Consider the following 24,266-nt stretch of genomic DNA (forward strand, 5'->3'; position numbering starts at 1 on the left):
AGAACAAAGCAGATTGTGTAAAATTCATCATCAAGCACTCATTCCTTCAGAATTTCCCATGCTCTCTCCTGCATGGTGACTAAAGACCCTGGACATAGGTGGCATTGTGTGTTTCAAAGTCAAAAGACTAATTTCTCAGTAATGTCAGTGGCTGTCAGTCTCCCATCCCAGTGAGGATTTTTCTTTACTACTGAACAGTGACTGAGTCACAGGAGGAAACAATTCTGCTTGCTATAAGAAAATAGGACCGAAGGAATTATGAAGGTTACCAGATGTTCCAGCACTCCGGGGGGCACCAGGATGCTTCTGCGTATGCCATAAACAGCATAAACTGTCAACCATGAGACCCTTGGGTTCAGTGCTCACATTTCTCCCATGTGCAGAGTCACAGGATTTGAGAGCTAGAAGGACCCTTGGACATGATCTTGTTCAGAGGTTTTAAACTGTGTCTGAGGGAGTCCTATGGTTCCTCTGTGACTTGGGATTGCTGAGGATAACAGTTTCTCTCCCAAACAATAATACTGCTCTTGAGAACAATCTAGAGGGTGCCTCAGATGACATCAAGACAGAATATTTTACCAAAGAGTAGTTGTTTTAGTCTAAGGTGATTACTGTGACTAGGGAAAAGAACCTTGTAGAAAACATTATCCACTGGTTCTGACATTTGAAGAGGGGGTGCCCAGAGAGTAGGAGAGGGCTGACTGGAAACACTGCTGTGAAAGGCCTAGTGGTTGGGGAATAAAATTCCTCCATGTAGACACATGTGGGGGAAAAAGACTTTCAGAGTCAAGTTAACTGACTTTTATGACCCTCCTCCATTTACATTCAAATTTCTTTGGTAAATAAAACAATATTAATGATTACCTTTCCTTGTTATTTGGAATTTGGCGATTTGCCCTGATGATGGTTTAGTTCTTATTCATTCTGTGTTCAAATTTTAGAATTCCCTGTGATGATTGATGGTATCTCTATAGTGCTGCCTTGAGATTGATCACACCATCTGTCTATCTATCCATCCATCCATCCATCCAAGGGAGAGAGGTAGCTCACTCTTCGTAATTAGAACCAGTTATAATGAGAGAAGACCCCAGATTTTAACATGAGGTAAAGCATATGTCCAAAGTTACAGATATTCAGAAAATTGGAATAGATGTTTCTGGCTTACCATCACTGTTGATGCACACAACCTCTTGAACCTGAGTGCCTGGACCACACTCCTTTCCGTTATCTGGCTCACAATCTCCAAGCCTCACTGCTTTCCACTCATAGCAGGATGGCTCTTCACAGGGAATGGCTTCCAGCAAATGAGGGCAGTTTCCAGTACCCCCAGATCCCCCAGTGGGCTCATTGGTAATGCGCCGCTTCCTCAGTTTGAAGCCTGAATTATCGGGGAAAGAAAATATTTATTGTTAACATCGGGGTCCAGTATTTCAGAAAGCTGAATGAAACCCCATGTGAATGTGGGATGTGGGTAGATGGTAGAAGTCATGACTGTTTTGAATCACTAGTGCATGTACCCCCAAATTGTACCCCAATGTGACCTCATAAACTGTTTTTGAAATGAATGAACGAATGAACAGAATGGAAAGAAGAGTTTGGTTTTAGCTTATTACAGAATAGATAAGGCAAAAAAAATCAAATAGTTCCTCTGTCCCTCATAAGGCTCAGTGGGGAGAGAGATAGGAGAAAGGGAGAGAGAGAGAAAAAAAGAAAATAGAGATAGATTTTGGTAGATAGATTTGGAAATTCTAAAGTTAAACAGCTTTCAAAAAGCCAATGAAATCTCAGGCTATACAGAAATATTCATGATCAAGTGAAAATTCTATTACTTTTCATCCTTCAGCACTTATCACATGATTGAATTTGGGAAAGGAACCTCTGAGAAATTGGATGGTTCCAGAGAAATTGTTCTTGAGCCTCCACTGAATTTAGACTCTGGAAATTTGAATTTAGGACCTAAACTATTCTAGCTTCAATGTGGAATATTTAACATTCTGCTCAAGGTTTCAATCACACCTAAGTTCTGCTTTTCCTGACAATGTAAAACACAATTAACAAGTCTGTTTATTGCTATGGGAACATACTAGAATAATTAGAAGGCTTTCCTTTGAAACAAAACAGGAAAATGTTTTCAATTATGAGATTATGTGGTACATCATGAAGTAAACCACTGAATTTATTCTATATCTCTTAGACATTGTCATTTGCATTAAAAAAGTAGTGACATTTTAAAAAAACATGTTGACCTTCAAATTAATAAGGAGCTCTGATTACTGGGCACTAGCTATGGGCCTGGCTCTGAATTTTTCTGTTTTTGCTCATTGATTCTATTTTTTTTTAAGTTTTGTTTTTTAAAATATTACTTTTTAGAAGTCAATGGATCTTTATTCATATGTGGTGCTTAGAATCGAACCCTGGGCTTAATACATGCTAGGCAAGTGCTCTACCACTGAGCTACGACCCCAGCCCAAGCTTTATTCTCTAAAACAACAATTTAAAGGAATTAAGGTTTATAAAATTTTGGTTCAACAATAACTGTTATTTTAAAGTACCACCATACATTCCAGATTTCAAATATTCCTTTAAAATCGAAACTTGATTAATATGAAAACATTCATGTAATTATTATAATTATTACTAACTTATTATATATCAATTGTATCTTTCTTTCATAAGTATATGTCTTTAAAATACAAGATTTTTTTAAAAAAACTTAATTTATTTATTTTAATTAGATATGTATGTCAGATATTATTACATGCCTTTTACAGGTAAGGAGACAAAGACTTAGAAAAATGCATTAACTTATCTAAACCAAAAATGACAGAGTAGGTTTTCCAATCCAGGTCTGTCTGACACCACAGCTCATTTTAAACTCTGAAGTAAACTGTTTCGGATGTTTTCCATCATGCTGTCTCAAGTATAAAGCATCTGGCCTATGTTCTTCTGTTTTCATCTTCTGGTATCATCACCAGACTAGATTACTCATCTTTGAAATCTGTATTCCTTAGCCATTCTTGAAAGTATCATAAACGAATAATCAAAAAGAACACAGAACAGTATTTTAAAAAATGAGCCAAGATGTGACATGTCATGTCAATAGTACATACCTTTTTTGCCTTGCTGGTCATCACAGTTTTCATAAGTACAAGGTCCCCAAGCAGACCAAGGTGAAACCTCACATTCAATTGGACAAGGAATGTGGCACAGCTGTGTTGTGTTAGGGACTGGGCCAGTGCAGAATTTCGAATCCACTGGTTTTGAGGCTGTTTGGAAAAAGAATAGAGATATATGCTAAGAACTAAACCAAAAGCAATTGTTGTAGTCAACAGTATGACTCGTCTGTATGTATGAAAAAGGAAAATGCTTAAAAGATGTAGCACCAGAATATTATTCCAATGCTTCTCAACTATATCCTGAGAATAAAAAGAGGAGTGAGTAACGAAAGAAGTAGTATAGTTCAATCAAAAGAAGCTGGACCAGAAGTCTTGCAAACTATTACCAGCTTTACCACCAATTAGCCATGTAGTTAATAATGATAAATGCAACTCTCCTACTCAATAAAGTAATCCTTAAAGTGAACTCTAAGCTAGAGTTTAAGAAAGTAGAATCTGCTTTAGAGGACCCAGCACAGGAAGAGGGACAAAGCAGTTTCAATAAATATAAAAAAATAAGTCCACTGAGTGGCTTCTGATGGAGCAAACTCCTGTTCCTGTCAGTCCATAGGTATTAAGAGGTGTCACATGGATATGAGGAAGTTAAAGCTCATAGGGAGCTACTCTTTCTACTCCAGCTTTGACTCACACAGTGCTTTCCAGAACTTTTGCAGAATATATTATCTGTATATGTGACCAAAATCTAAGAATTGCTAAGGACCCTAATTAATAATTGTTTGTTCATAAGTTGACAATGGGTACATGTTGCTTGTGCATGCTTCTATCTTTTTGATGCCTAGAATTTGGATCGTTGGTATACACGTATATTTGAAAGTTTATGTCAAGATATACCCATAGTATGGCTACAGAACTGGTTAAAAATTACTAAGAGAGGAAGGTATTCATATGAACAGAAGAAGAGAATTAGCTGCTTGTCTACCTATCTATCATCTATCTATCTATATATCAGCTTTCATTCCACAGCTATAGTTACTTTTGCTGCAAAATATTTAATTAATAAGTATCTTGATCACATATTCCCTTTTATAAAAGTTAATTCCTGTTTCACTCTGATAATTTGGAGAACCCATGCTTGCAGAATAAAGGACTTAAATAACAGAGACTTAGCTATTTGTCATTCTCCTTATGTGAGAGGACTAATTCTAATTGCTGAGATTGCATCTAGAAACTCATAAAAATGTTAAAATATTTTGAGCTATGATTTTTAAATTTAAGTACTGATTATGTCTATTTATAGTTTAAACTCTAAGGCAAGTTGTAAGTCCCTTAAGTCATGCGCCCCTTAAGTTTCTACACACACAAGAACACACAACCACACATGCTACCTAAAGGCCATTATGTTGACTTCTCTTACTGACAGTTTTTGTTTTGAAAAATATTCTGCAGACTTTATTTTTTTCTCCTTCCTCCAAGAAGTGCTTATCCCCTTATCCCTTCACTTCCCACATGGACTATAGTGAAAATAAATGACAGGGCACCTCTAATTTGCTTAGTATGGAGCACAGCAAGCATGCTCACTCAAGTTAAAAGGATTATTGCTATGCACAGCATAACATCAACCAAAGCCCAAAATGATTAATTTTATTGCTTTCTAATGGTGAAAGTACTTGACATGGTAATGATAGAAAATACAAAAATAAATGATTCACTTTCTGTGAATAAAGAGGAAAACCTTGACAAAATGATGCACATTTCACATAAAAATGAATTATTTTAAGACCCATATAGGCAGAATAGTCTATACTATGCAGAAAAATTAACATAAGTACTTTCACTTTCATCCTTTCACTTGTAGCATTTTTCCAACTCATTTAAATTAGAAGTTTGGTGTAATGGAGACCTGAAAGTCCTGCAGCATTTTCTTTCAATTGATTATAAGTCACTTTAAGCCTTGGTATTAATATATATATTTTTGGAAATAATAGTTATATCAAACAAAGTCTAAGGGGCATGCGATCTTGAATACTATGAGTCTGAAGAAATTTATATGTAAGGTTGAAGAATCTGAGAGAGAAGCAAGGCTTTATTAAGGAAACAAACTGCTACATTGTACTTCAGCTTCTCTGGCTATTCTCTTTGAATGTTTAATTTTAGCTTTTGGGGTATTTTGAATGCATCAAACAGAATAATCAGTCATGAAATCTTCTTGAGCTACTAGAAGAGAAAGGTGATGAATAAAGGCTCAGAAAGTACTGCTAAAGCAAATACTCTTGAGGGTGGCATAGTTGCTAAGCCAACCAAGTAAACCCTGAAATAATATAATTCTTGACAAGTGACCTCTATTTTTTAGACGTACTTTTATATAGATGTAGGCTTTTCCCATTAATCAAAGAAACAAGAGAGAATATATGTTTGTTTAAATCATACTCCCTTGATGATTTTCATTATAAGTTGTCTTATAAATAGAGTATGTATTGATAATGTAAATCCCAATATTATCTGAGTTCTTCAATATAAGTCAATCACATCTTTGCAATTGCCCCAAGAGTTATTTGGAATCAGTGTGATACAATCAATGAAGTAAAGGACAAACTCATAAGACCTTACTGGGATCCTGTTCATACCTGTGGGATATAATTCCTGCAGGTCTTTGTTATACAACATAGTGTTTGCTGTTGAACTAATATTGCCAAATATTGAGATCTGAATTTTTCTATAAGTAATACACTTATTGTTCATGTATAATTTTACTACTTAGAAAATTTTTCATGCAGTACAATTTCTGTAGAAATATTTTACATATTTTTAAATACCTGATTGTTGATTTCTTGAAAATAAAATAGACATTTTGATGTCATATGATAGAAAATATATTCAATTAAATGCATATCACATACTTCATGAGATCACAATGTTTGAACTTCTTTAGGGTTACAAAAAAAAAAAAAAACCCTAAAAATTGAGAGTGGCATATTGTTGTATGTCTGAAATGTTTTTATATTTTTTTAAGTTTATAACATTTTAAATGGAAAAGGACTGTTATAATAGACTTAAGACTTATGTTTCCATCAATCTAATCAATGAGGTATTCTGAATATCTATTTGATGGATAATCCAAAGAGACAGCTAATATATAATTTTTAAATTGAATATTTTTAAGATAACTATAAATTCACATGAAACTATAATTTTTTGGAGATTCTATACATTCTTTACAAAGTGTCCCTCAATGGTAAGATGTTACAAAACTATAATATGAAACAAATCTGGCAACAAATTCTTCTAGTTTTCATTCACCTAAAAATATCTTTATTTCTCCTTCATTTCAGAGGGATGCTTTTTCCTGAGTACTGAATTTTTAGTTGACAATTCTTGGTTTTTTTTGTAAACAACATATTACAACTTTATTAGATATTTTATTAGATTTATTTTATGTTTGGACTCAAGTGAGGTTTAAGTTGACAATTCTTTTTCTTTAGCATTTAAAAAATATTTTGTCACTTTTTCCTGGTCTATAAGGTTCCTGATTCACTATCATTCAAACTATCTTTTCTGTCTAGATGGAGTGTCATTTTTTCTCTGACTGCTTTCAAGTATTTTTTCCTTATCTTTAGTTTTCATACTGTAATTACAATGCATCTCTTTTAGTTTAACCTTTCAGAGACTTATGCAACTTCTTGAATCTGTAAATTTATGTCCTTGCCATATTTGAAAAGTTTTTAGCCATTACTTTTTTTTAGAAACTTAAAAAACAACAACAAAAAACAAAACAAAACAAAAACCTCTGCCTTCTTTTTCCTCTCCTTCTAAAACTCTAATCATGAATATGAGATCTTTTGTTACAGACTCACAGGTTCCTGAAACAAATTTTTCATTTTTTTCCTACAATATACTTTATCTCCACTGGCCAGTGGGGCTGGGAATTGAACCCAGAGCTGTGTGCATGCTAAGACCTTCATTTTACCACTGAGCTACATCTCTAGGCCCAGTTTAGGTCATTTCTATTTCTCTGTATTTCAATCCTTCACTTCTTTCCTCTATCCCCTTCATTATGCTGATAAGCCATGAATAAAAGATTTTATTTGCTTTATTTTTGAGATCTAAAATTTCCACTTGGTTCTTATCTTCATTTTCTTGACTGAAGTGTTTTATGTTTTGTTCCAAGCATGCACATAAACATTGAAGCATTTTTATCATGTGTTCTGTAAAATCTTGTTAGATAATTCTAATCACTCCACCATCTCAGTGTTGGTTGGCATTCATTGACTGTTTTCTATTCAATTTAAAATTTTCTTGGTTTTTGATATGATGAGTGATGTCAATCAAAACCTGGACATTTTTTTGTGCTGTGTCCAAAGTCTCTAGATCATTTTCAAATCTTTCTTTTTTCCCAACTGGCTTTTTATGACTGTTCCAACACAGGAAAGGATGAGAACGCTACGGTGTTCCTGGGAGTTGAGAGTGAAGGCCTGCCTTTCATTGACAGTGTGTGGGGGGAGCTGTTAGTCACTGTGAGGATGTGGATATTCTGGTTCCCCATTGCTTTACCAACACCATGGTGGGAGTCCATTACCAACATCTGGGATGCAGGGCCTGTTCTCTGCTTGACTTTCTTTGACAGCACCCAGCAGAAGTGCTGGTACCTCATCATGTAATAGTGAAAACTGAGTCTCCCTATAGGCTCTGCTGGTACATATAAGGTATGGCCATGCTCTTTATCTGTGTTTCTGGCTGGAATAGAATTATTACCTAAAGTTTGTGTCATGTCATATTGACCTTTTATTTGGCTAGAATGAGCAGGCGTTTGTTTAGACTTTTAAAATCTATGACCACTTGCATTTCTGGGTTGTTGGCTGCTTTAGCTCCAAGTCTCAGATACAGGAGGCAAAAGGAAAGCCATGGGAACTTACGGGGGTAGGGGGGCTGAGGTCTATACTTCTCTGCTTTCTTCTCTACAAGTTTTAGTCTTCTTGTAGTTTGTTTTCTATATACTTTCTAGGGATTTTTAAAATTTAGTATAGAAATTACATCTCTATTTTTCTGAAAGCAGAAGTCTATAGGTTATTTTTAAAATAAATCCTTTTAATTATAAAACTCAGATCACAAATAGAGAAAATCCTTAGAGAATTCCCCAAATCTACAATATGAATCTAATCTAGCATAGTATTATACTCCTAAATCTGGTCTCTTCCCTGGTACAGTACTGATCCCAGCTCACAGAAATTTCCATTTTTAATGGCCTACTGGAAAGCCTACAATTGCCTATCAAGAGATCTTTAATTGTTAGGGATAAAGGAAGGCTGATTCATACAGAAAATAAAAGCTTTACTATAATAGAGCAGTATAAGGGAAATTCATATTAAAAAAAAAAACCCTTATTTTTTTCATCAGAAGGAGAGTGAATACAAAAGGGTCTAAGATTCTGGATAGAATGAAGTTCAGAGATGTAATGGTAAACATTGGAGAGGATGGCAGACAGAAAAATGGTTCCCCAAAGATTTGGGGCCTTGTTACAGTGTTGTCTCATTTGGAAAATGGCCTTTGCAGATGTGATTAAAGTCTTGAACCTTGAGATGGTGCATGCACCTTGGATGATGTGGGAAGTCTGGTTTAATTGCCAGAGCCCTTAAAAGCCGAAATCCTTTTCTGGCTGGAACAGAACAATGTGCCAGAAAAAGGTAAGAAGAATCCAAGATGATAAGTAATGATTTGTCATTACTACCTTTACAGAAAGGGCCAGACCCCAAGAAATGAATGTGGCCTCTGGAAGCTGGGACCAGTCCCCAGCTGAAACCTCGAGGGAAACAGATCTCAGCCCTTCTCCCGGAAGAAATAAAATCCTGCCAGCACTTCAAGTGAGCAAGGAAACAGATCCCTGGAGTCTCCAGAAAGGAACAGAGTCCTGCCAAACCCTGATGTTACTCTGGGGAGACATATGTCAGACTCCTGTCCTTCAGAATTATAAGAGAGGGTGTGAAATTGTGGTAATTTGTTGTAACTGAGCAGAAAGATATAAATAGCAAGATTTAACTGAAATACAAACTACTTAATATGAAAATTGGGAGAATGATTAGAGATAAATATTCCAAAGTCTTTAGAATTATATTAATTATTGACTGTATTCATTTGGTAATAAGGTAATCTCTTTGCACAAATGCATAAGGATGTATAACTTCTGAACCAAGGCAAGCTACATGATAACCAGACAGGTACAACAAATTCAAAGGAGGGCAAGAAGGAGAAACAAAGACAAAGTGCAACAAAAATAATAAAATAAGCTAGAAAAATAATGCAAATGATTACACTTAGCTACTAAAAACCAGACCCAACTGAATAAAAATATAAAATCTGAAATGACATATCCACTGGTTTTTCAAAAATGTAAAACATTTGGCAATGCCAAGTGCCAGAGAAGATGTGAAACAGCCCAAACAGTTAAACCTTGTTGGTGGTAATCTAAGTGGTTTGGACCACCTTGAAAACCAATTGTGGAACAGGCCACCATTGTTGAAAAGATATATTACTTCTAATACCCTGGAAAAAATATCAGACGTTCACCACAGGCGATAATTAGAAGAATTGGTATTGCAGCACTGTTTATTATAGCAAATCTAAAGATTTTTCCAATAAAACAGAAACACTTTGTTGCCATGTGCAACAAAGGGGGAACAAATAATAAATTATCCATTGTGCATTCTCTCTTGCTGCAATGAATAATAAACCAGCTTATTCAAATACAGGTGTGTTGCCAGTGCTCTTTGACTGAAGAGCGTTGACAAGTCAGATGTTCAAAAAAAATGTAAGAAGAATAAAAATAAAATCTAGAAGAGGGGTTTCACTGTGGTTGCAGTGGGATATGCTTTACTTAATAGCAAATGCTTGTTAGTATTTACTATGTATCAGGCAATGCTACACAGTTGCAAATACTTAACAATAGTAATTCATTTAATTCTCAAAATCCCCACAGGTTAGGTATTACCCTATTTGGTGGGGATCATTATCCCCCTTATAGGGAAACAATATGGAGAGGTTAAGTAACTTGCCTCAAATCACACAACTAGGAAAATCACATACCTAAATTTGGGATTTACATCTAGGCAGTTTGGCTACCTAATATTTACTGTGTACCTCTAATACTCCTCCATGAGATTTTTGAAGGACACTTGAAGGAGTTTCAATAATATGTAATGTCTGCATAGAAGCACACAAACACACACACAATTTACATTGCATTTATTAAATAAATTATTTTCATCCTCATAGTAAGCTCATGAAGTACTGAAATCCCAAATTTAAAGACAAGAGAAAATGAGACACAGAGATGTTATGCAACCTGCCCAAGGTCACATAGCTGATTGATAACAGGATTTAACTTACTCACTATGCTATACTCTCATATGGCAATTAATAGAAGCTATGTTCTTCTCTCAATTCCATACAACTCCTAGAAGTCTATAAGATAAAGGATTATTTGACCAGAACTACATGTTTTTAAATATCTATTTGATTATTGTGGGATAGGAGCAGGAACTGGGAGTGACAGTCATTGGAAAATGAATCTGTAGTATTTTAAATTTAAAAAGTTTAGATTTTTATCCATGTTAATATCTAGTACTTTCAAACCATTTTTTTTTTTGGTTCTAAGATTCCCCCAGATCTACCACACGTATATTTTTAATTTTTTTTTAAATCATGAAAATATCTTTTGATTTTCAAAATATCAGAGATCTCACACTCAGTCTGCTTCAGATCTATCTATATTATGATATGCCTTTTCTGTACTCATTCAGAAGACACATTAGTACTCAAAGGTTGAGAAAACTGCAATAAGTTTAATAATTCATTCATCCATTTAGCAAAACAGCTGAGCATTTTAAGCTTTCAAAACCCTTGATATTATATTTATTTTTCAATGTCTCCTCTGGAAATCTTGAATTAGCATTTTATTTCTTGAATTAGCATTTTATTTCCTCAAGCAAGCTTATTTGATTGCTAACTCACAATTATGAAAGAATTCTCTTAGATTTAAATATTAATTTCTATGTGAGAACTGAACAAACTTTATGACTAAATGTAAGAGAGTATGATACCTAAAGAGATTTCAAAGACAAAAATAAATTGGTTACAGATCATTCTTCTTTTCTTTTCTTTCATATTCTGTTTTCCTTCCAATTACTAAAATAAATATCAGTGCCCACTCTGTAAAGCCAGTCTTTGTGTCAAACACCATGTGCCAAATGATGCTGACGGGCAGTAGCCAGGTGCTCAGTTTGTGTCTTTGCTTCTGTTGTTTTACTTTCCTTCATTATGACCAGTGCACAGGTAGTAAGTTAGGGTATTTTAAACAAGCCAGTTTTGGGCTGGGATTGTGGCTCAGAGGTAGAGCCCGTGCCTAGCATGGGCAGGACCCAGGTTCGATTCTCAGCACCACATAAAAATAAAAAAGGCATTGTGTTGTGTCCATCTACACAAAAGATTCTCTCTCTCTCTCTCTCTCTCTCTCTCCCCTTTCTCCTCTTAAAAAAAAAAGAGCCAGTTTTAACTTTGAGAAGGCTCTATTTTTGGTTTACTCAATACTTGCTGCTACCTCAGCCAGAGGCACTAAAACTTTAACCTGAAGAATTGGTATCAAACAAATACTTTATCATGAAAATTAATAAAATTCTGTGAGTAGCAGTGATTCCTTGTAGCTTTTGATGTTCATGTACTAAATTTTATTCATATATATGTAATTTCTTTTCTCATACTGATTCACTTAATGGAAACGTAAAACCCATCATATATTTTTCAAACAGTACAGCACATTGTTTTCCAAAGACCATGCACTTATTTCTTAACCAATTTTGAAACCACATTTTAAACAATGATTGAGAATTGTGTCCTGGTATTTTAATAATGCTACGAAGCTTACTTCCAGTCCTCTCTGGGATGACAACTCATTGTTGAGGTATTTTTCTTAATTAGTCATTTGTCCTTTTAGCCTGGGATGTTATATACTTCATTTAGGAAGCATACATGAAGAGTACCTGAGTCTGTTTTCTGCATCATAATTAACATCTTCAGTATCCAATCGACGCACCACTGCATCCATGCAGTTAGTGAGCTGACAGCCTGACATCCATCCTGGCCATCCTGCTCTACCACAGATAGCTCCTCCTTGCACACACTCCTGATAGCTGTTTCCATAACCTCTTGAACTATATTGAAGTCACAAGTCAGATAAGTTCTGACTTTTTGTTTGTTTATTTGCTTTTTACATTAGACTATTTTAGATGTAAGCTATTCATTTGAGTGGTTCCTGGTCTTAGGAATTAGGGTATTTTTACCTATGCCTTCTAACTTTTCTAGCTGCTTTTTCTGTTGGGGTTACAGGATTAGGTTTAATCCATTTTTAGTTTATAGGCAAGTGAAAATTATGCTGGATACATTTCATAAATTTAGATGAGTTTCTCTCGAAGTATTCCAATAAAGGATGCTTAGGCCTGATTAAAATAATGAGAATATCCCTCTTTCTTTCCTCCTCAACTGTAGATTCTAGTTCTAACTTCCCAATTATGGATGTTGGGAGACTGATGGTGGAGAAGGAGTTGGCACAAAAGCAGCAATGTAACTCAGGGACAGAGTTCCAAGAAGACTATCTCCTCTGTGAAGGACTAAGCCTCCTGTGGCTGTTCTCTGAATGCTGCCTGTGGCAGACAGGCAGGATATTTGAAAGATGGACCCCTTACTGACTTGGCTTCAGCCTTCACTCTGCTGAGCTGGGGTGCCCTGAGAGTCTCAGCTGCTTACTTCTCTCATAAACTCTATTCAGTCTCACAGGGGTTGTTGTTTCTTTTCCTTGGTGCCTCCAATTCTTTTGAATTTTTATCAATATCATCTTGGAAAATAAAAACTTCTTTAAGGGTCCTGACTCTGGATGGACTCTATTCTTATTTCCAGGACTGAAAAAGTGTGTTTTGTCTAGTTTTATATTCTACTAGCCATTTTAGGTAATATAGAGGGAGGTCCATATGCAAAACCATATTGCCTAAAAAAGAACTATCCTCATGTCTCGATGCCAATAAAAGATCTGTGCTATCCTTTCCAGTATTTATAGAAATGAACACACGTCAGATAATTTCTCTAACTGACCCTATTCCATATAAGACAAGAACATTTTAAAACATGTGGGAATGTAAAATACACATCTTCATATCTTTATATGAGGGGGACTGCCAATCATGGTTAGAATTTGAATCTCACCAATTGTATCAGCAGCTTGATGAGCACCTCACTCCCTTTTTTTGGGGATGTACCATCTGTTGCAGTACTGCAATACAGATTTTTTTTTTAACCTGGACATTTTGTAGAATACTGTACATACAATTCACACTGATATCTTCCAATCAATACACCCTTATCAATTCAAATTCCCATGTACAATGTCCCTATCCAGGATAAAAGATATTCTAAATTAAAATAAGCAGTTTAGAACATGCATGCTATCCACAATAGAATGATAGAGGTTCTTAGCATTTAGATTTTGGAAGTATTACAGCCTTTGTTTTAAAGTGACTACTGAAAAAGAATTTGTGTATCTAATCAAACAAGATCTACAAACAGCTCCACATACTTGCTGAGCTAAATATAATCATTCAGATGACTCTGTGTATTAACTTTCTAGGATGCCATACCAAAATTCCACATATGAGGTGGCTTAAACTACACAAAGAGTGACAGCCTGTCTTCACATTTAAACAAGGCTGTGTTGCTGTGTGGAATGCCAATTGTGGAGGGCAAGTGACACAGGGTTACTTGTTAGGGGTCTCTGACAACAATATAAGCAAATGACAGTAGTTTGGACTAGGCAATGATATTAGGGTTGAAATGGCCAGATAGGTACTGAAGGTAGAGTCTGGAAAATTTCCTGAGGGATTGTTGAGAGGTTAAAAGAAAAATCAAGAATGACTCCAGTGATTCTGGTCCAAGCAACCCAAGTCTAGCTCTTGATGGTCACTGCACCATTTCTAAGTATTCTTGACCTTTAGACTACCGTCTGTTTTCTAACACTGTCTCTCAGTCCATCAGTGGCTTCTTCTCTAAACAATATTCTGAGATAGCAATCCCCCTGCCTCTTTCCTGTGCCTCACTCCTGCCTTGCTCTGCTCCACCTAGAGTTAACCCATCATTATGGCAGCTGCCGGCTAAATGGGCAGGTCTGGTTAAAATATTGGCTTTGACATTTTAACAACAAAATTATTTTACTCTTCCAGGTTCCTCTTTATTAAGCTACAGCAAGAAGCGTTCTAATGTTCACCCTAGAGCCTTACTGTTATTTATTGAAGGAATCTTACCGCCACTTTCCTTCAATGAGGGTTTTCATGTATTTCTTAAAAACAAGCATTATAAGTCCAGGGCTGCTGAGACAACATCGTTGGAAAATGTCATCATGTAGCATTGAAGCTTTCTGGAATGTGACAAAATTACTAGTTTCTTCTTCTGTGGAGTATAATCATAATTTTCCAGATCCATCTCAATCTTACAACAGCGATTTTTTCATTTTCAGTTCATTCAGCAATTACTGGGGGAGGGTGGGTAGGAGTGAGGAGAGGGGATGCAGACTCTTGGATACCATCCCCTAAAATGATTCACTACATTTAGATTCCATATCTTCTGAACCCAGATCTCTCAAGGTCTCCTACTTTCTTATTCTTCTTTTTCTTTGCTGTCTCTCAAATTCAACATTTCCTTTTCTTAAGCATTTTTTCCTCTTATTTATTTTATACCTTTTCATGCATTTTTCACTGGTGATATCTATTATTATTATTAATTATTAGTCCCTTCTATATTTTTCAGTCTTCCTTTTTAATCTCAGCTCTATGTCTTTTACATTTATGTTTTTGTCAGCTTCTAGTCTAACTGTATACATTCAAAATCTTGCCTATTATTTTACCATCACTTTAATTTTAACTTTAATCTTAATTTTAATGATATTTAAGTGCCATGCTTATTACCTCATGACTTTTTCTCTAAAACTTCATTTGCAATTTAATGACTTTCCTCCAAACCTTTCCTAATTACTATTATTTTTAAGTTCACTGATCTCACATTTTTCTGAGTTTTTCCCCCTCTGGACAGTAAAAATGAGGAAGCCCACATGGACATGTGTGGAGTGTGGTGTTCTTCCTCCTACAGACCTTCTGTTTATCCTCAGAGTAACTTGGGTGTTTTTAATCATCACTTAAAAAATGGAACTGCTGTGCTTTTTAATATTTCAGGGCATTCAAAGCTTACACAAAGAGCTACATATTTTAAAACTCCTGACATATGACACATGAAGGACTACTGATTATGGGGGAGAAAATGTCAGTCTTGTAACTCAAGCCAAAGAGGCTGTGGGGAGAAGTGGAGGTTGGGGTGGGGTGACTTAAGCCTCAGTTTCACCTTGACAGGGAACCAGGTAGGATGAAAGGGGAAAAGAACACTTGAGAAGGTATGTAGAGGTAGATCTTAAACAAGGGAGCTCTTATCACATGTGATTAGCATATGTATTCCCATTTTGAGATTGTTTCTGTATCATTTATGATGGAGTCCTCAGAGGACCCTCTAGGCTATGACTTTGCCCAGCTCTTTTCTCTGGTCAGGGGAATGTTTTCCAGTGGGCTCAGCTGCATCAAGTTGGGAGACCACATTAATTTGTCAGGACTTCTGTTTGACCAGCTGACACCAGACAGATTTTAGAAACAATGAATATGAGAAGGGAAGCTGGTTTCTCCTCCAGACTGTAGGTTTGGGTTCTATAAGATAAAGCTCTCTGGAGCTGGGGAGATGGTAGAGGTTCTGTAGATCTTGACCCATCACTTAAAAGGAAGTTAGGATGCTAGTCTGAGAGAAAGTAGGTATCATGATCTTGATGTTCTCAATTATTCAGTCCCCAAGGTCAAAGCTCAAATGTTGACATGTTTTTCTCCCATAGAGATACTGTGGGATTGCATGTCATGCTTCTTGCAGAAAAAGAATCTATTCTAAATATCTGGCCTTACTTTATATTTGAGGACAGATTTATTGAGACTTTACTATATACTAGCCATGGGTTTAACAATACTATATTGATTCTCTCAGTTAAACTTTCACAAATTTTATCATTTCCATTGTTTTTAAAAGAGGGAAACAGATTCACAAAGAAGTTACATAACCTCTCCAGGATCACATGGCTCAGGCATTCTATTTTCACAGACAACATTCCTAGCAGCTTGATAGCAAATTCAGATTTTATTTCTTTGAAGATGTCAGTTTGTCACACTACATAATGAGGGATATTTGCACTGGATATACAATTTCAATAATTTGCTCTTCAGTAGATATTATTTTATTGTCTCATTGTCATTGGTGAAATTTTCAACCCTCATTTGTTATCATTATACATATACATAAACCCAACTTAATTTTTTTTAACTTTATCTTTAGTTTTTTGAATTTGACTAAAATTATTTCTATTATTCTTTCATTTGTAATTTATTCTGCCTGGGGATTGCTGATCTTCATAGATCTGTAAGTTGATTTTTTCTCAACAAATTTGAGAAAATTTTGGCCATTTATATCTTTACATATGTTTTGTGCCAGATTATTTTCTCTTCTCTCTCTGGAAGATCATTAATTCATATAGTAGACATCTTGACATTCTACCAGTCACTGAATCACTATTCCCTTTTTTCCTCAATCTCGTTTCTCTCTGTTCTTCTGATCTGATCATTTCTATTGATCTGTCTTCCAAATCAATAACCCTTTCTCCTACTTAGATACATAATTTCTATGGATTTTTCTTATAAACCACTTAGATTTTCTTCCTCAATGTCCAATTGTTAAGCCTACTCAGTGAATTTTTTTTAATTGCACAGTGTGTATGTTCTTTAGTTTCCACATTCTTAAAATGTCTATTTTTCTTCTCATACTCCCATCTGTTCACTCTCCAAGGTAATTTTTTCCTTAAGTCCTCAAACATATGTTTAATAGTTTCTTAAAGTCCTTGTCTGCTGATTCTAATATCTGGTTCATCTCAGAGTATATTTCTATTGGCTATTTTTCTTGATAATGGGTATTTTTATTCTGTTTCTTTGAATGTGTAGTAACATTTTACCATACATTGTGCACAATATGTTTTGGAGTCTGGATAATGGTATTGTTTTGTATAGAGTGCTAAGCTTTGTTCTACCATTCAGTTAAAGTACTGGAAGATCATCCTGATTCTTTTAGGTTTGGTTTCATTTGCAATTAAAGCTGGTATTTTTCAGGTTTGACTTGGCTGTGACAGTGTGGTCCTTACTCCTAGGCCACAGCCTTTCTGGGGCCTGAGGTGCTCAGCAAATATTCTTCACCTTTGTTGGGCTGGAACTCTGACATCTTCCAGAACTGTACTACCTGTATATACTACCATCTTCCAGCCCTCAGCCTTGCAGAACAGGATTCTGCTGGACCTCAGAGTCTCTACCCTAACATGTGTAGCCTGGCTCAGGCCAAGTCTCCACAGAGTATCCATACATAGACCCATGGACTCCACCAATCTCTCCCCAGTGCAGATTCCCCTTCTCTGTATCCCATCCTGAAATTTACAGGCCCTTAGCAACCCAGAACTTAAATTTCTGGCTCCTTAGCTCAGTAAGACACTAAGCTTGTCTTCACTTCCCTTCTGTGCAGCAGGTGAGAACCTCCATAGAAGGCAGGGGTGACTGGATGGCTTACAGATGTGATCATAATCTTCTGCTGCTTATTTTCTAATGTTTCAAAACAGTTACTTTATATATTTTGTCAATTATGGAGTTGTTTTATTTATTCATTTATTTTTTGAAGTTGCTCTTATTGGGATGTTTCCAGTATGTCATTATGGCTGGAAGCAAAAGACAAGCAATATGCTTGTTTTCCTGATGGTTTTAAATATTTAGTTGCCAGATTTTGTGAAATAATTCTAAACATGCATGTTTTAGATCTTTCATCTCTTTGGCTATCAGAGAAAGACATTCTGGAAGAGTCACGATTATATGATTAGCAAGGCATATTTATTGATGCCCAGGGTTCACTACTGAATCTATTTATTAATTTCTTCAACAAGTTCTTACTGAATATTTACTATATACATGTTGCTTATTCTGTTAGTGATTTTTTAACTGGCTTTAATGGCTTATTTTGACTCATCTACTTAATAGATCATGAAGCTTATACTCTTCAGACACGTGAATTCTGATGTTGTTTTAAATTTTTTATTTGTTCTTCCATTAAAGAGAATATAGAAGGGAGGCAGGCAGATTGAGTGTATGATTAGAGATGTTAAGTAGAAAGATCAATGTGAACTTCCCTTTTCAGAGGAGAATTTTGGGATGCATATATAAATTTGGGAACCCAAATAAAATTGAGTGATGCAAATAATATCCTTACCTTATTATTCTCCATCACATCACCCTATTTTAATCCTCTATGTAGTGCCTAAGGATAACTGATATTTTCTTTACTTGCTTATGATACATCTCCTTCCATTAATATACTAATTGAAACAGGAAGTACTTTGTGTTGTCAACTTCATTATTTTTAGCATTAGAACAGTGTCAAGGACATAGAAGGCAGTCAGTAAACATTGGTTCAAGAAATGAAAAACTAAATGAATGTCTTCCTGTCATAGAAAGTAGACATGAGCATTATCAAGTATGTATAATATAGTTTTATTTTCATCAGATAGGAGCAACTTTAATAGATCACTTGCTTCAATAATGAATTACTATTTAAAAGAAGAGCACATACTCTAAAACCAATATCATCTGGATGTGAAGTAGCTTTTGCCAGCATCAAACTTGTATATGACTAATAACCCTATACTCCATGGCACCATGCTTAAAATCAAAGGCTTAGGGGCTGGGGATTTGGCTTGGTGTTAGAGCACTTGCCTCGAATACATGAGTTCCTGGATTCAATCTCTAGAATCACAAAATATCCACCACTACCGACAACAAAAAAAACAAAACAAACAAACAAAAACATAGGTTCAGGAGCCAGACCTCTTTGATTCACAATCTTGATTATGACATTTACTAGCTATATTCCTTGGGAAAATTATTTAAACTCTTGCAACTCAATATTATATAATAATAATAGTGTTTATTTTGCAGGCTATGCCGGGGGTTCTAATAAGCAAATAAATGTGAAATGTTTAGAAGGGTGTCTCACATATAGTAAGCATTCACCCTCCACCTCCTCAGTACCATTATTAGTTCAAGTTAACTCTTTTGGTTTCACTAATATATGCTTGGTAATCATCTCATCTTGAATGTAATACCAGAAAACCAGATTGCTTCTTCCAGGAGATCACATAATTGTTGATGCTGGATCTCTCTTGCATCTGTTTTGGATTTTTGAGTTATAAGGTATGGGATATATTAACCACCTCTGATTTAATTGTGCCTAGATAAACTCTGTTTGTTCTGCATTTTCCTATATTTGAATTCAACCTCCTATAGAAGAGAGAGATTATTTCATGCAAGCTTGTCTTTGTGATGCCTTTTGATATTTTATTAAGGATGTGGCTCCTATCCTCATCTGGATGATGGTTGGAAAATGGATCTTGGCATTTAACTATACAAATAGCAATCAGAACAGCTATATTCCATATCCCTGTATCAGGGGATACAAAGAAACTCCCTGCTTCTAACAAAGCTCAGCATACTTCTTGAGGGAATACCTGTGCATCCATTCATTTATTGCACCCTTTCTGAAGTCAATTCCTGGATTATCCTGCTTAGCAGGGACCTATAAATCCATACCATATCATATTAAGTCCAGTTATTTGCCTTTAATAAGTTATGCATTCATATTTATGCTAGTGTCTTGACATTGATGAAAGAGAAAGTTTTCTTATAAAATTCATAGTAGTGTTTATTGTAAAGATGTTAATGAGGTTGTAATTCAATATCGTTACAGTGTCTTCTTTATGGAAGCCCACAGGTGAATTTTTTTTTTCTAGCCCTAGAACCAGAAATTTTTGTGCTTCTCTTTTATAGCTAGTTCCTATTGTCTTTTGGGCACTGTGAATTTCATAATTAATTCAGCATTCTTCTTTATGTTGGCTATTACAAGCTTAGAGGTAGAACTTGTGGCCTACTTCAAGAAATTCATAGGATCTTATGGCTCATACTCTGTGCATTATCTTTATTGTATTCATCATTGGTTTGATATCTTCTTTCTGGCATTTTTCCTTTGGCCCACATTCTTCATCCATTTATACTTAAAATCATTTCATCTCCTTTTATTGCTACACCTTTATTGTATGTATTTACATATAACAAAGTGGGACATACTAAGTATTAAAAATCACACCATCAACTGCGAATTTCTTTTCTATCTATGCATAAAGTAAATGTGCAGCTTGATGAATTCAAGTCACTCTCAAGCCATTAACATGAGTCGTTTTCTCATAAAGAATATCAACTATGGGGAAATCTACATATTTTTATAGGAGACAATCATTGCCCTGTCTAAAGCACACTGCATACAGCACAAATGCATATCGTTCACATGGAAACAAGACTATAATTCATAGCTAGCTGTGGGCTTGATTCTGATGGTGTAAAGTCTGGGATGGAGAATAGTTTATACCCAATGACTTTTTCTGTTAAAGCATGAGACTTCCACTAATTAATAATTTCTTACCTAAAAAAATAGTAATTTTTTTTATGGTCCAACATAATACTGATTCAAATCATGGACAAGATTACATTAACCACATCAGAGAATGTACTTCCTAATTGAGTTGTCCGTAGAAAAGGCTTAAATTATGCCTAGTTTTTTTAAAAAAAATTCTGTTATAAGGGACACATTTCTATGCCATTTTTATTTGTTTATTTTTACAAGAGATAACAGATAATATAAAGTGCTTCTGATGATTTTAATAAAATTATGAACATCTACTAAATCCACTGCATTTATTCTGGAACAAATTCACATAGCAGGGTATCCCTGGTTGGAGCTCAGATCCTATAGTCAAGAATTGGCTTTTTATCCATGTTTGGTCACTTATTGTTTTAGTGTGTCTGGGAAAATTATTTAACAATTATCCATTTGGTCATGTATTAATAACTCTACCACAACATGTTACTTACTTTGCTTACCCCCTTGGATAGACTTTTAGAAGGCACTGTGAAATAAACCAATAGCTTTCCTAGTTGGAAAGCATTACATTATTTTCAAAGTAGTTCTGAAATTCCCAGTGGGGTAGGAACTTAATTAATCTAAGGTTTTCTAACCAGAACTAGCAGAGAACATGTAAACAATAAAACTCTTATAATTTTTTTTCTGCATCTATTCACTATTATTATATTAACAATAAGAATCAAGTTCACCCGGCATAATTCTCCCTAATCAAAGGGATTTAGATTCTTGGAGATCCTGTGTGATGTGAGGAGCAAATGGTCTAGTGTGACATTCCAAGTTTGAGCAACGGAGAAAATGTTCTTTTTAGAGTACCAAACAATCCCAGGGTTATTTACAAGCATTCCCCCCAGAATCCTTTGGCAATGCAGTCCTTCAGAAACTTCTCAAGGATTCTGAGCCACAAAGGAAGGGAAGTTGTAATTATTCTGTCCTGTACAACTACAGAAGTAAAATTTGTCATTTAGTCTTACTCTAGAACAATAAAAAGAGGGGTTTTAAAAATGTCTGCTTTTTCCAAGAAAGGAAGAATTTCATATATGATGTTAGTATGTGGCAGGGCTTCACAACATATTGTGAAGAGAATCCACATATTGTGCATCCTTCCTTATGTTTCTCAATTTACAAGGCTAGTATACAATTAAAACTTGAATGTATGTAAAAGACTATGAGTCAAATTATTTTTTGAAAAATGTACCCTTTTTTTCCCTCAGTTTAACCAGAAAAGCAGACACATCAACAAAAGCAATCAATGTTCATTTTCATATAATAAATGTAAGGCCTTATGCTGGGCCTTATATGTGTTTTCCCATTAGGTCTTTTCAAATGAAATAAAAGCAAAGAAAAAAAAGATTGATACTGGGGAGGTGAACAGGTTAATTTGCAATGAAACACTATAAATCAGATATCCAGGAGGTCAACATCCTCTAACTGAAAGGATTTCTTTGACTTTTTTAGAGAAACTTCCAAATGACTAGCAAATATACCCCACCCTCTGCTAAGAATGATTGGTTATAATAACAAAGTGTAATGGGGGGAAACACTATGATCTCTTTTTAAAGCTTAATTCCTAGGAAGTTGGTATAAATATTAATGAAGCAATTTTAAAAGAACTGAATCATATATATCATGCAGCAAATGTGTACTAGTATAAAAGGGCTATAATAGGCTTTGGATGAAGTAAGATGAGTAGAGGTCTTATAGTTACTTACAGTGTGGTGGGTGAATATTTGGAAGGTTAGAATAATAGGTGAAGGCATTTCAAGAAATGCAGTAGCAGCAGGCATGGTGGCACATGCTGTAATCCCGGTGATTCGGGAATCTGAGACAAGAGGATTGCAAGTTCGAGGTCAGCCTCAACAATTTAGCGAGGCCCTCAGCAACTTAGTGAGACCTTGTCTCAAAATATAAATAAATAAATAAATAAATAAATAGGCTGGGGATATAGCTTGGTGGTTAAGCAATGCTGGGTTCTAGTAAAAGAAGAAAAAAAAGGGGGGAGCAATAAGAGAAAGGGCACAAAGATGCCACCAGTCTGTTAAAATGATAAATGATCCTTATTGGCATAGAGTTCTTTCCTTCTACACACATAGCACAGACTATGACACTTAACGCATGTAGCTTCTTTTAGTATAGAATGTAAAATTGTAAAGAGGTCTATTGTCTGAGTCAGCTATTTTCCTGCTGTGACCAAAAGACATGACCAGAACAATTTTAGAGGTGGAAAAGTTTATTTTGGGCTCACAGTTTCAGAGGTCTCAGGCCAGATGGTTGACTCCTTTGTTCTGAACCCAAGATGAGGCAGAACATCATGGCAGAAATGTGTGGAGAAGAAGAGCAGCTCAGTACATGGCCACCAGGAAGCATAGATAGTTCTTGCTGGACTGGGACTAAATATAAACCTCTAAGGCAAGCCCCTGATGACCCACCTCCTCCAGCCACACCTTACCCACCAACAGTTGCCACCCAGTTAATCCATTCAAGTGGATGAATGCACTGATGTTAAGACTCTCATAACTCAAATCATTTCACTTCTAAACTTTCTTGTGCTATCTTCCTTTTGAGCTTTTGGGGGACATCTCATACCTAAACCATAATATACAGCAAATGTATATAATTACAAAAATAAAAATTACTACTTGGAATTCTTGAATTGCATTTAATATATAATATTTTCCTTAAATTGGTTCACTCAGTAATCAGCATTTTAGTTGGTTCTACACTAATAATAACATAGATCCTTGTACTTTGAATGCATTTTTTGTGTGCGCGCAATAAATGGTAAAACCTTCCCAAGATGAATCTGTTGTCATGGCTTTCTTTTCCCATTGCTATTCTTCCTGGTTTATTTCCCTTTTTATTGCCCATTGCTTTTAGAAGAAATAAATATTAATGAGTTCCACAAGGTAGTTTGTACTCCTCTGTTAACACTGGAGAGAGTAGCTAGTCCCTATTGAGCAATCACCAGCAAGGCAAAGAACAGCCAGCCCCAGCCACAAACCATTTCTTTTACATCTTTAGATAGCAGGAGTGTGCCTCGGAAAAAATGCTATTCATTCACCAGTGCATATCCCTGAGTGCTAGTTTCGAAATTCCTTCTGGTGCTATCATTCATCTACAACAGACTTGATGAAATAAGTGCTTAAGGGTTACAAAAAGCACACATACTACAGTCACTTGATAGTGTCAGGTTAGGTGACATTTTATCTCCCATCTTTCTTGCATTAATGGAAGGTCCTATACTAATGGCTATGTCTTCTTTCCATCTCAGGTTACAGGGATGAAGTCAACTGAAACAAAGTCTTTGCTCCCTAAAATTCTCAGTTTAAACACTGTCAAAGTCGAGTAGGTTTCCAAAGATTTACGCTCAGGGACCAGAAACTGAGTCCAAGGAGCATAAATAAGATCAATATTACAACTGAAAATTCAACTTCACTCTGGAAACACAGTAACTTTCCAATCCCGGTTTTCTTCCCAGTCTAA

At 35.4% G+C, this 24,266-nt stretch overlaps 1 protein-coding gene across 2 annotated transcripts in view; it reads right to left on the minus strand.

Annotated features, from left to right (window-relative positions):
- Positions 1-24,266, minus strand: part of Thsd7a (thrombospondin type 1 domain containing 7A) — a 389,770-nt gene that overhangs the window by 146,457 nt on the left and 219,047 nt on the right. For both annotated transcript variants that reach the window (XR_007341524.1, XM_048785998.1), the window contains exons 5-6: positions 3,111-3,266; positions 1,166-1,378 (exon numbers count right to left, since the gene is read on the minus strand). Coding sequence is in view for 1 of the 2 variants with exons in the window: in XM_048785998.1 (XP_048641955.1) it covers positions 1,166-1,378; positions 3,111-3,266 (369 nt within the window). In the remaining variant the exon portion in view is untranslated. The remainder of the gene's footprint in view (positions 1-1,165; positions 1,379-3,110; positions 3,267-24,266) is intronic.

Source organism: Marmota marmota, unplaced genomic scaffold, assembly GCF_001458135.2.
Source record: "Marmota marmota marmota unplaced genomic scaffold, marMar, whole genome shotgun sequence".
Taxonomy (NCBI): domain Eukaryota; kingdom Metazoa; phylum Chordata; class Mammalia; order Rodentia; family Sciuridae; genus Marmota; species Marmota marmota.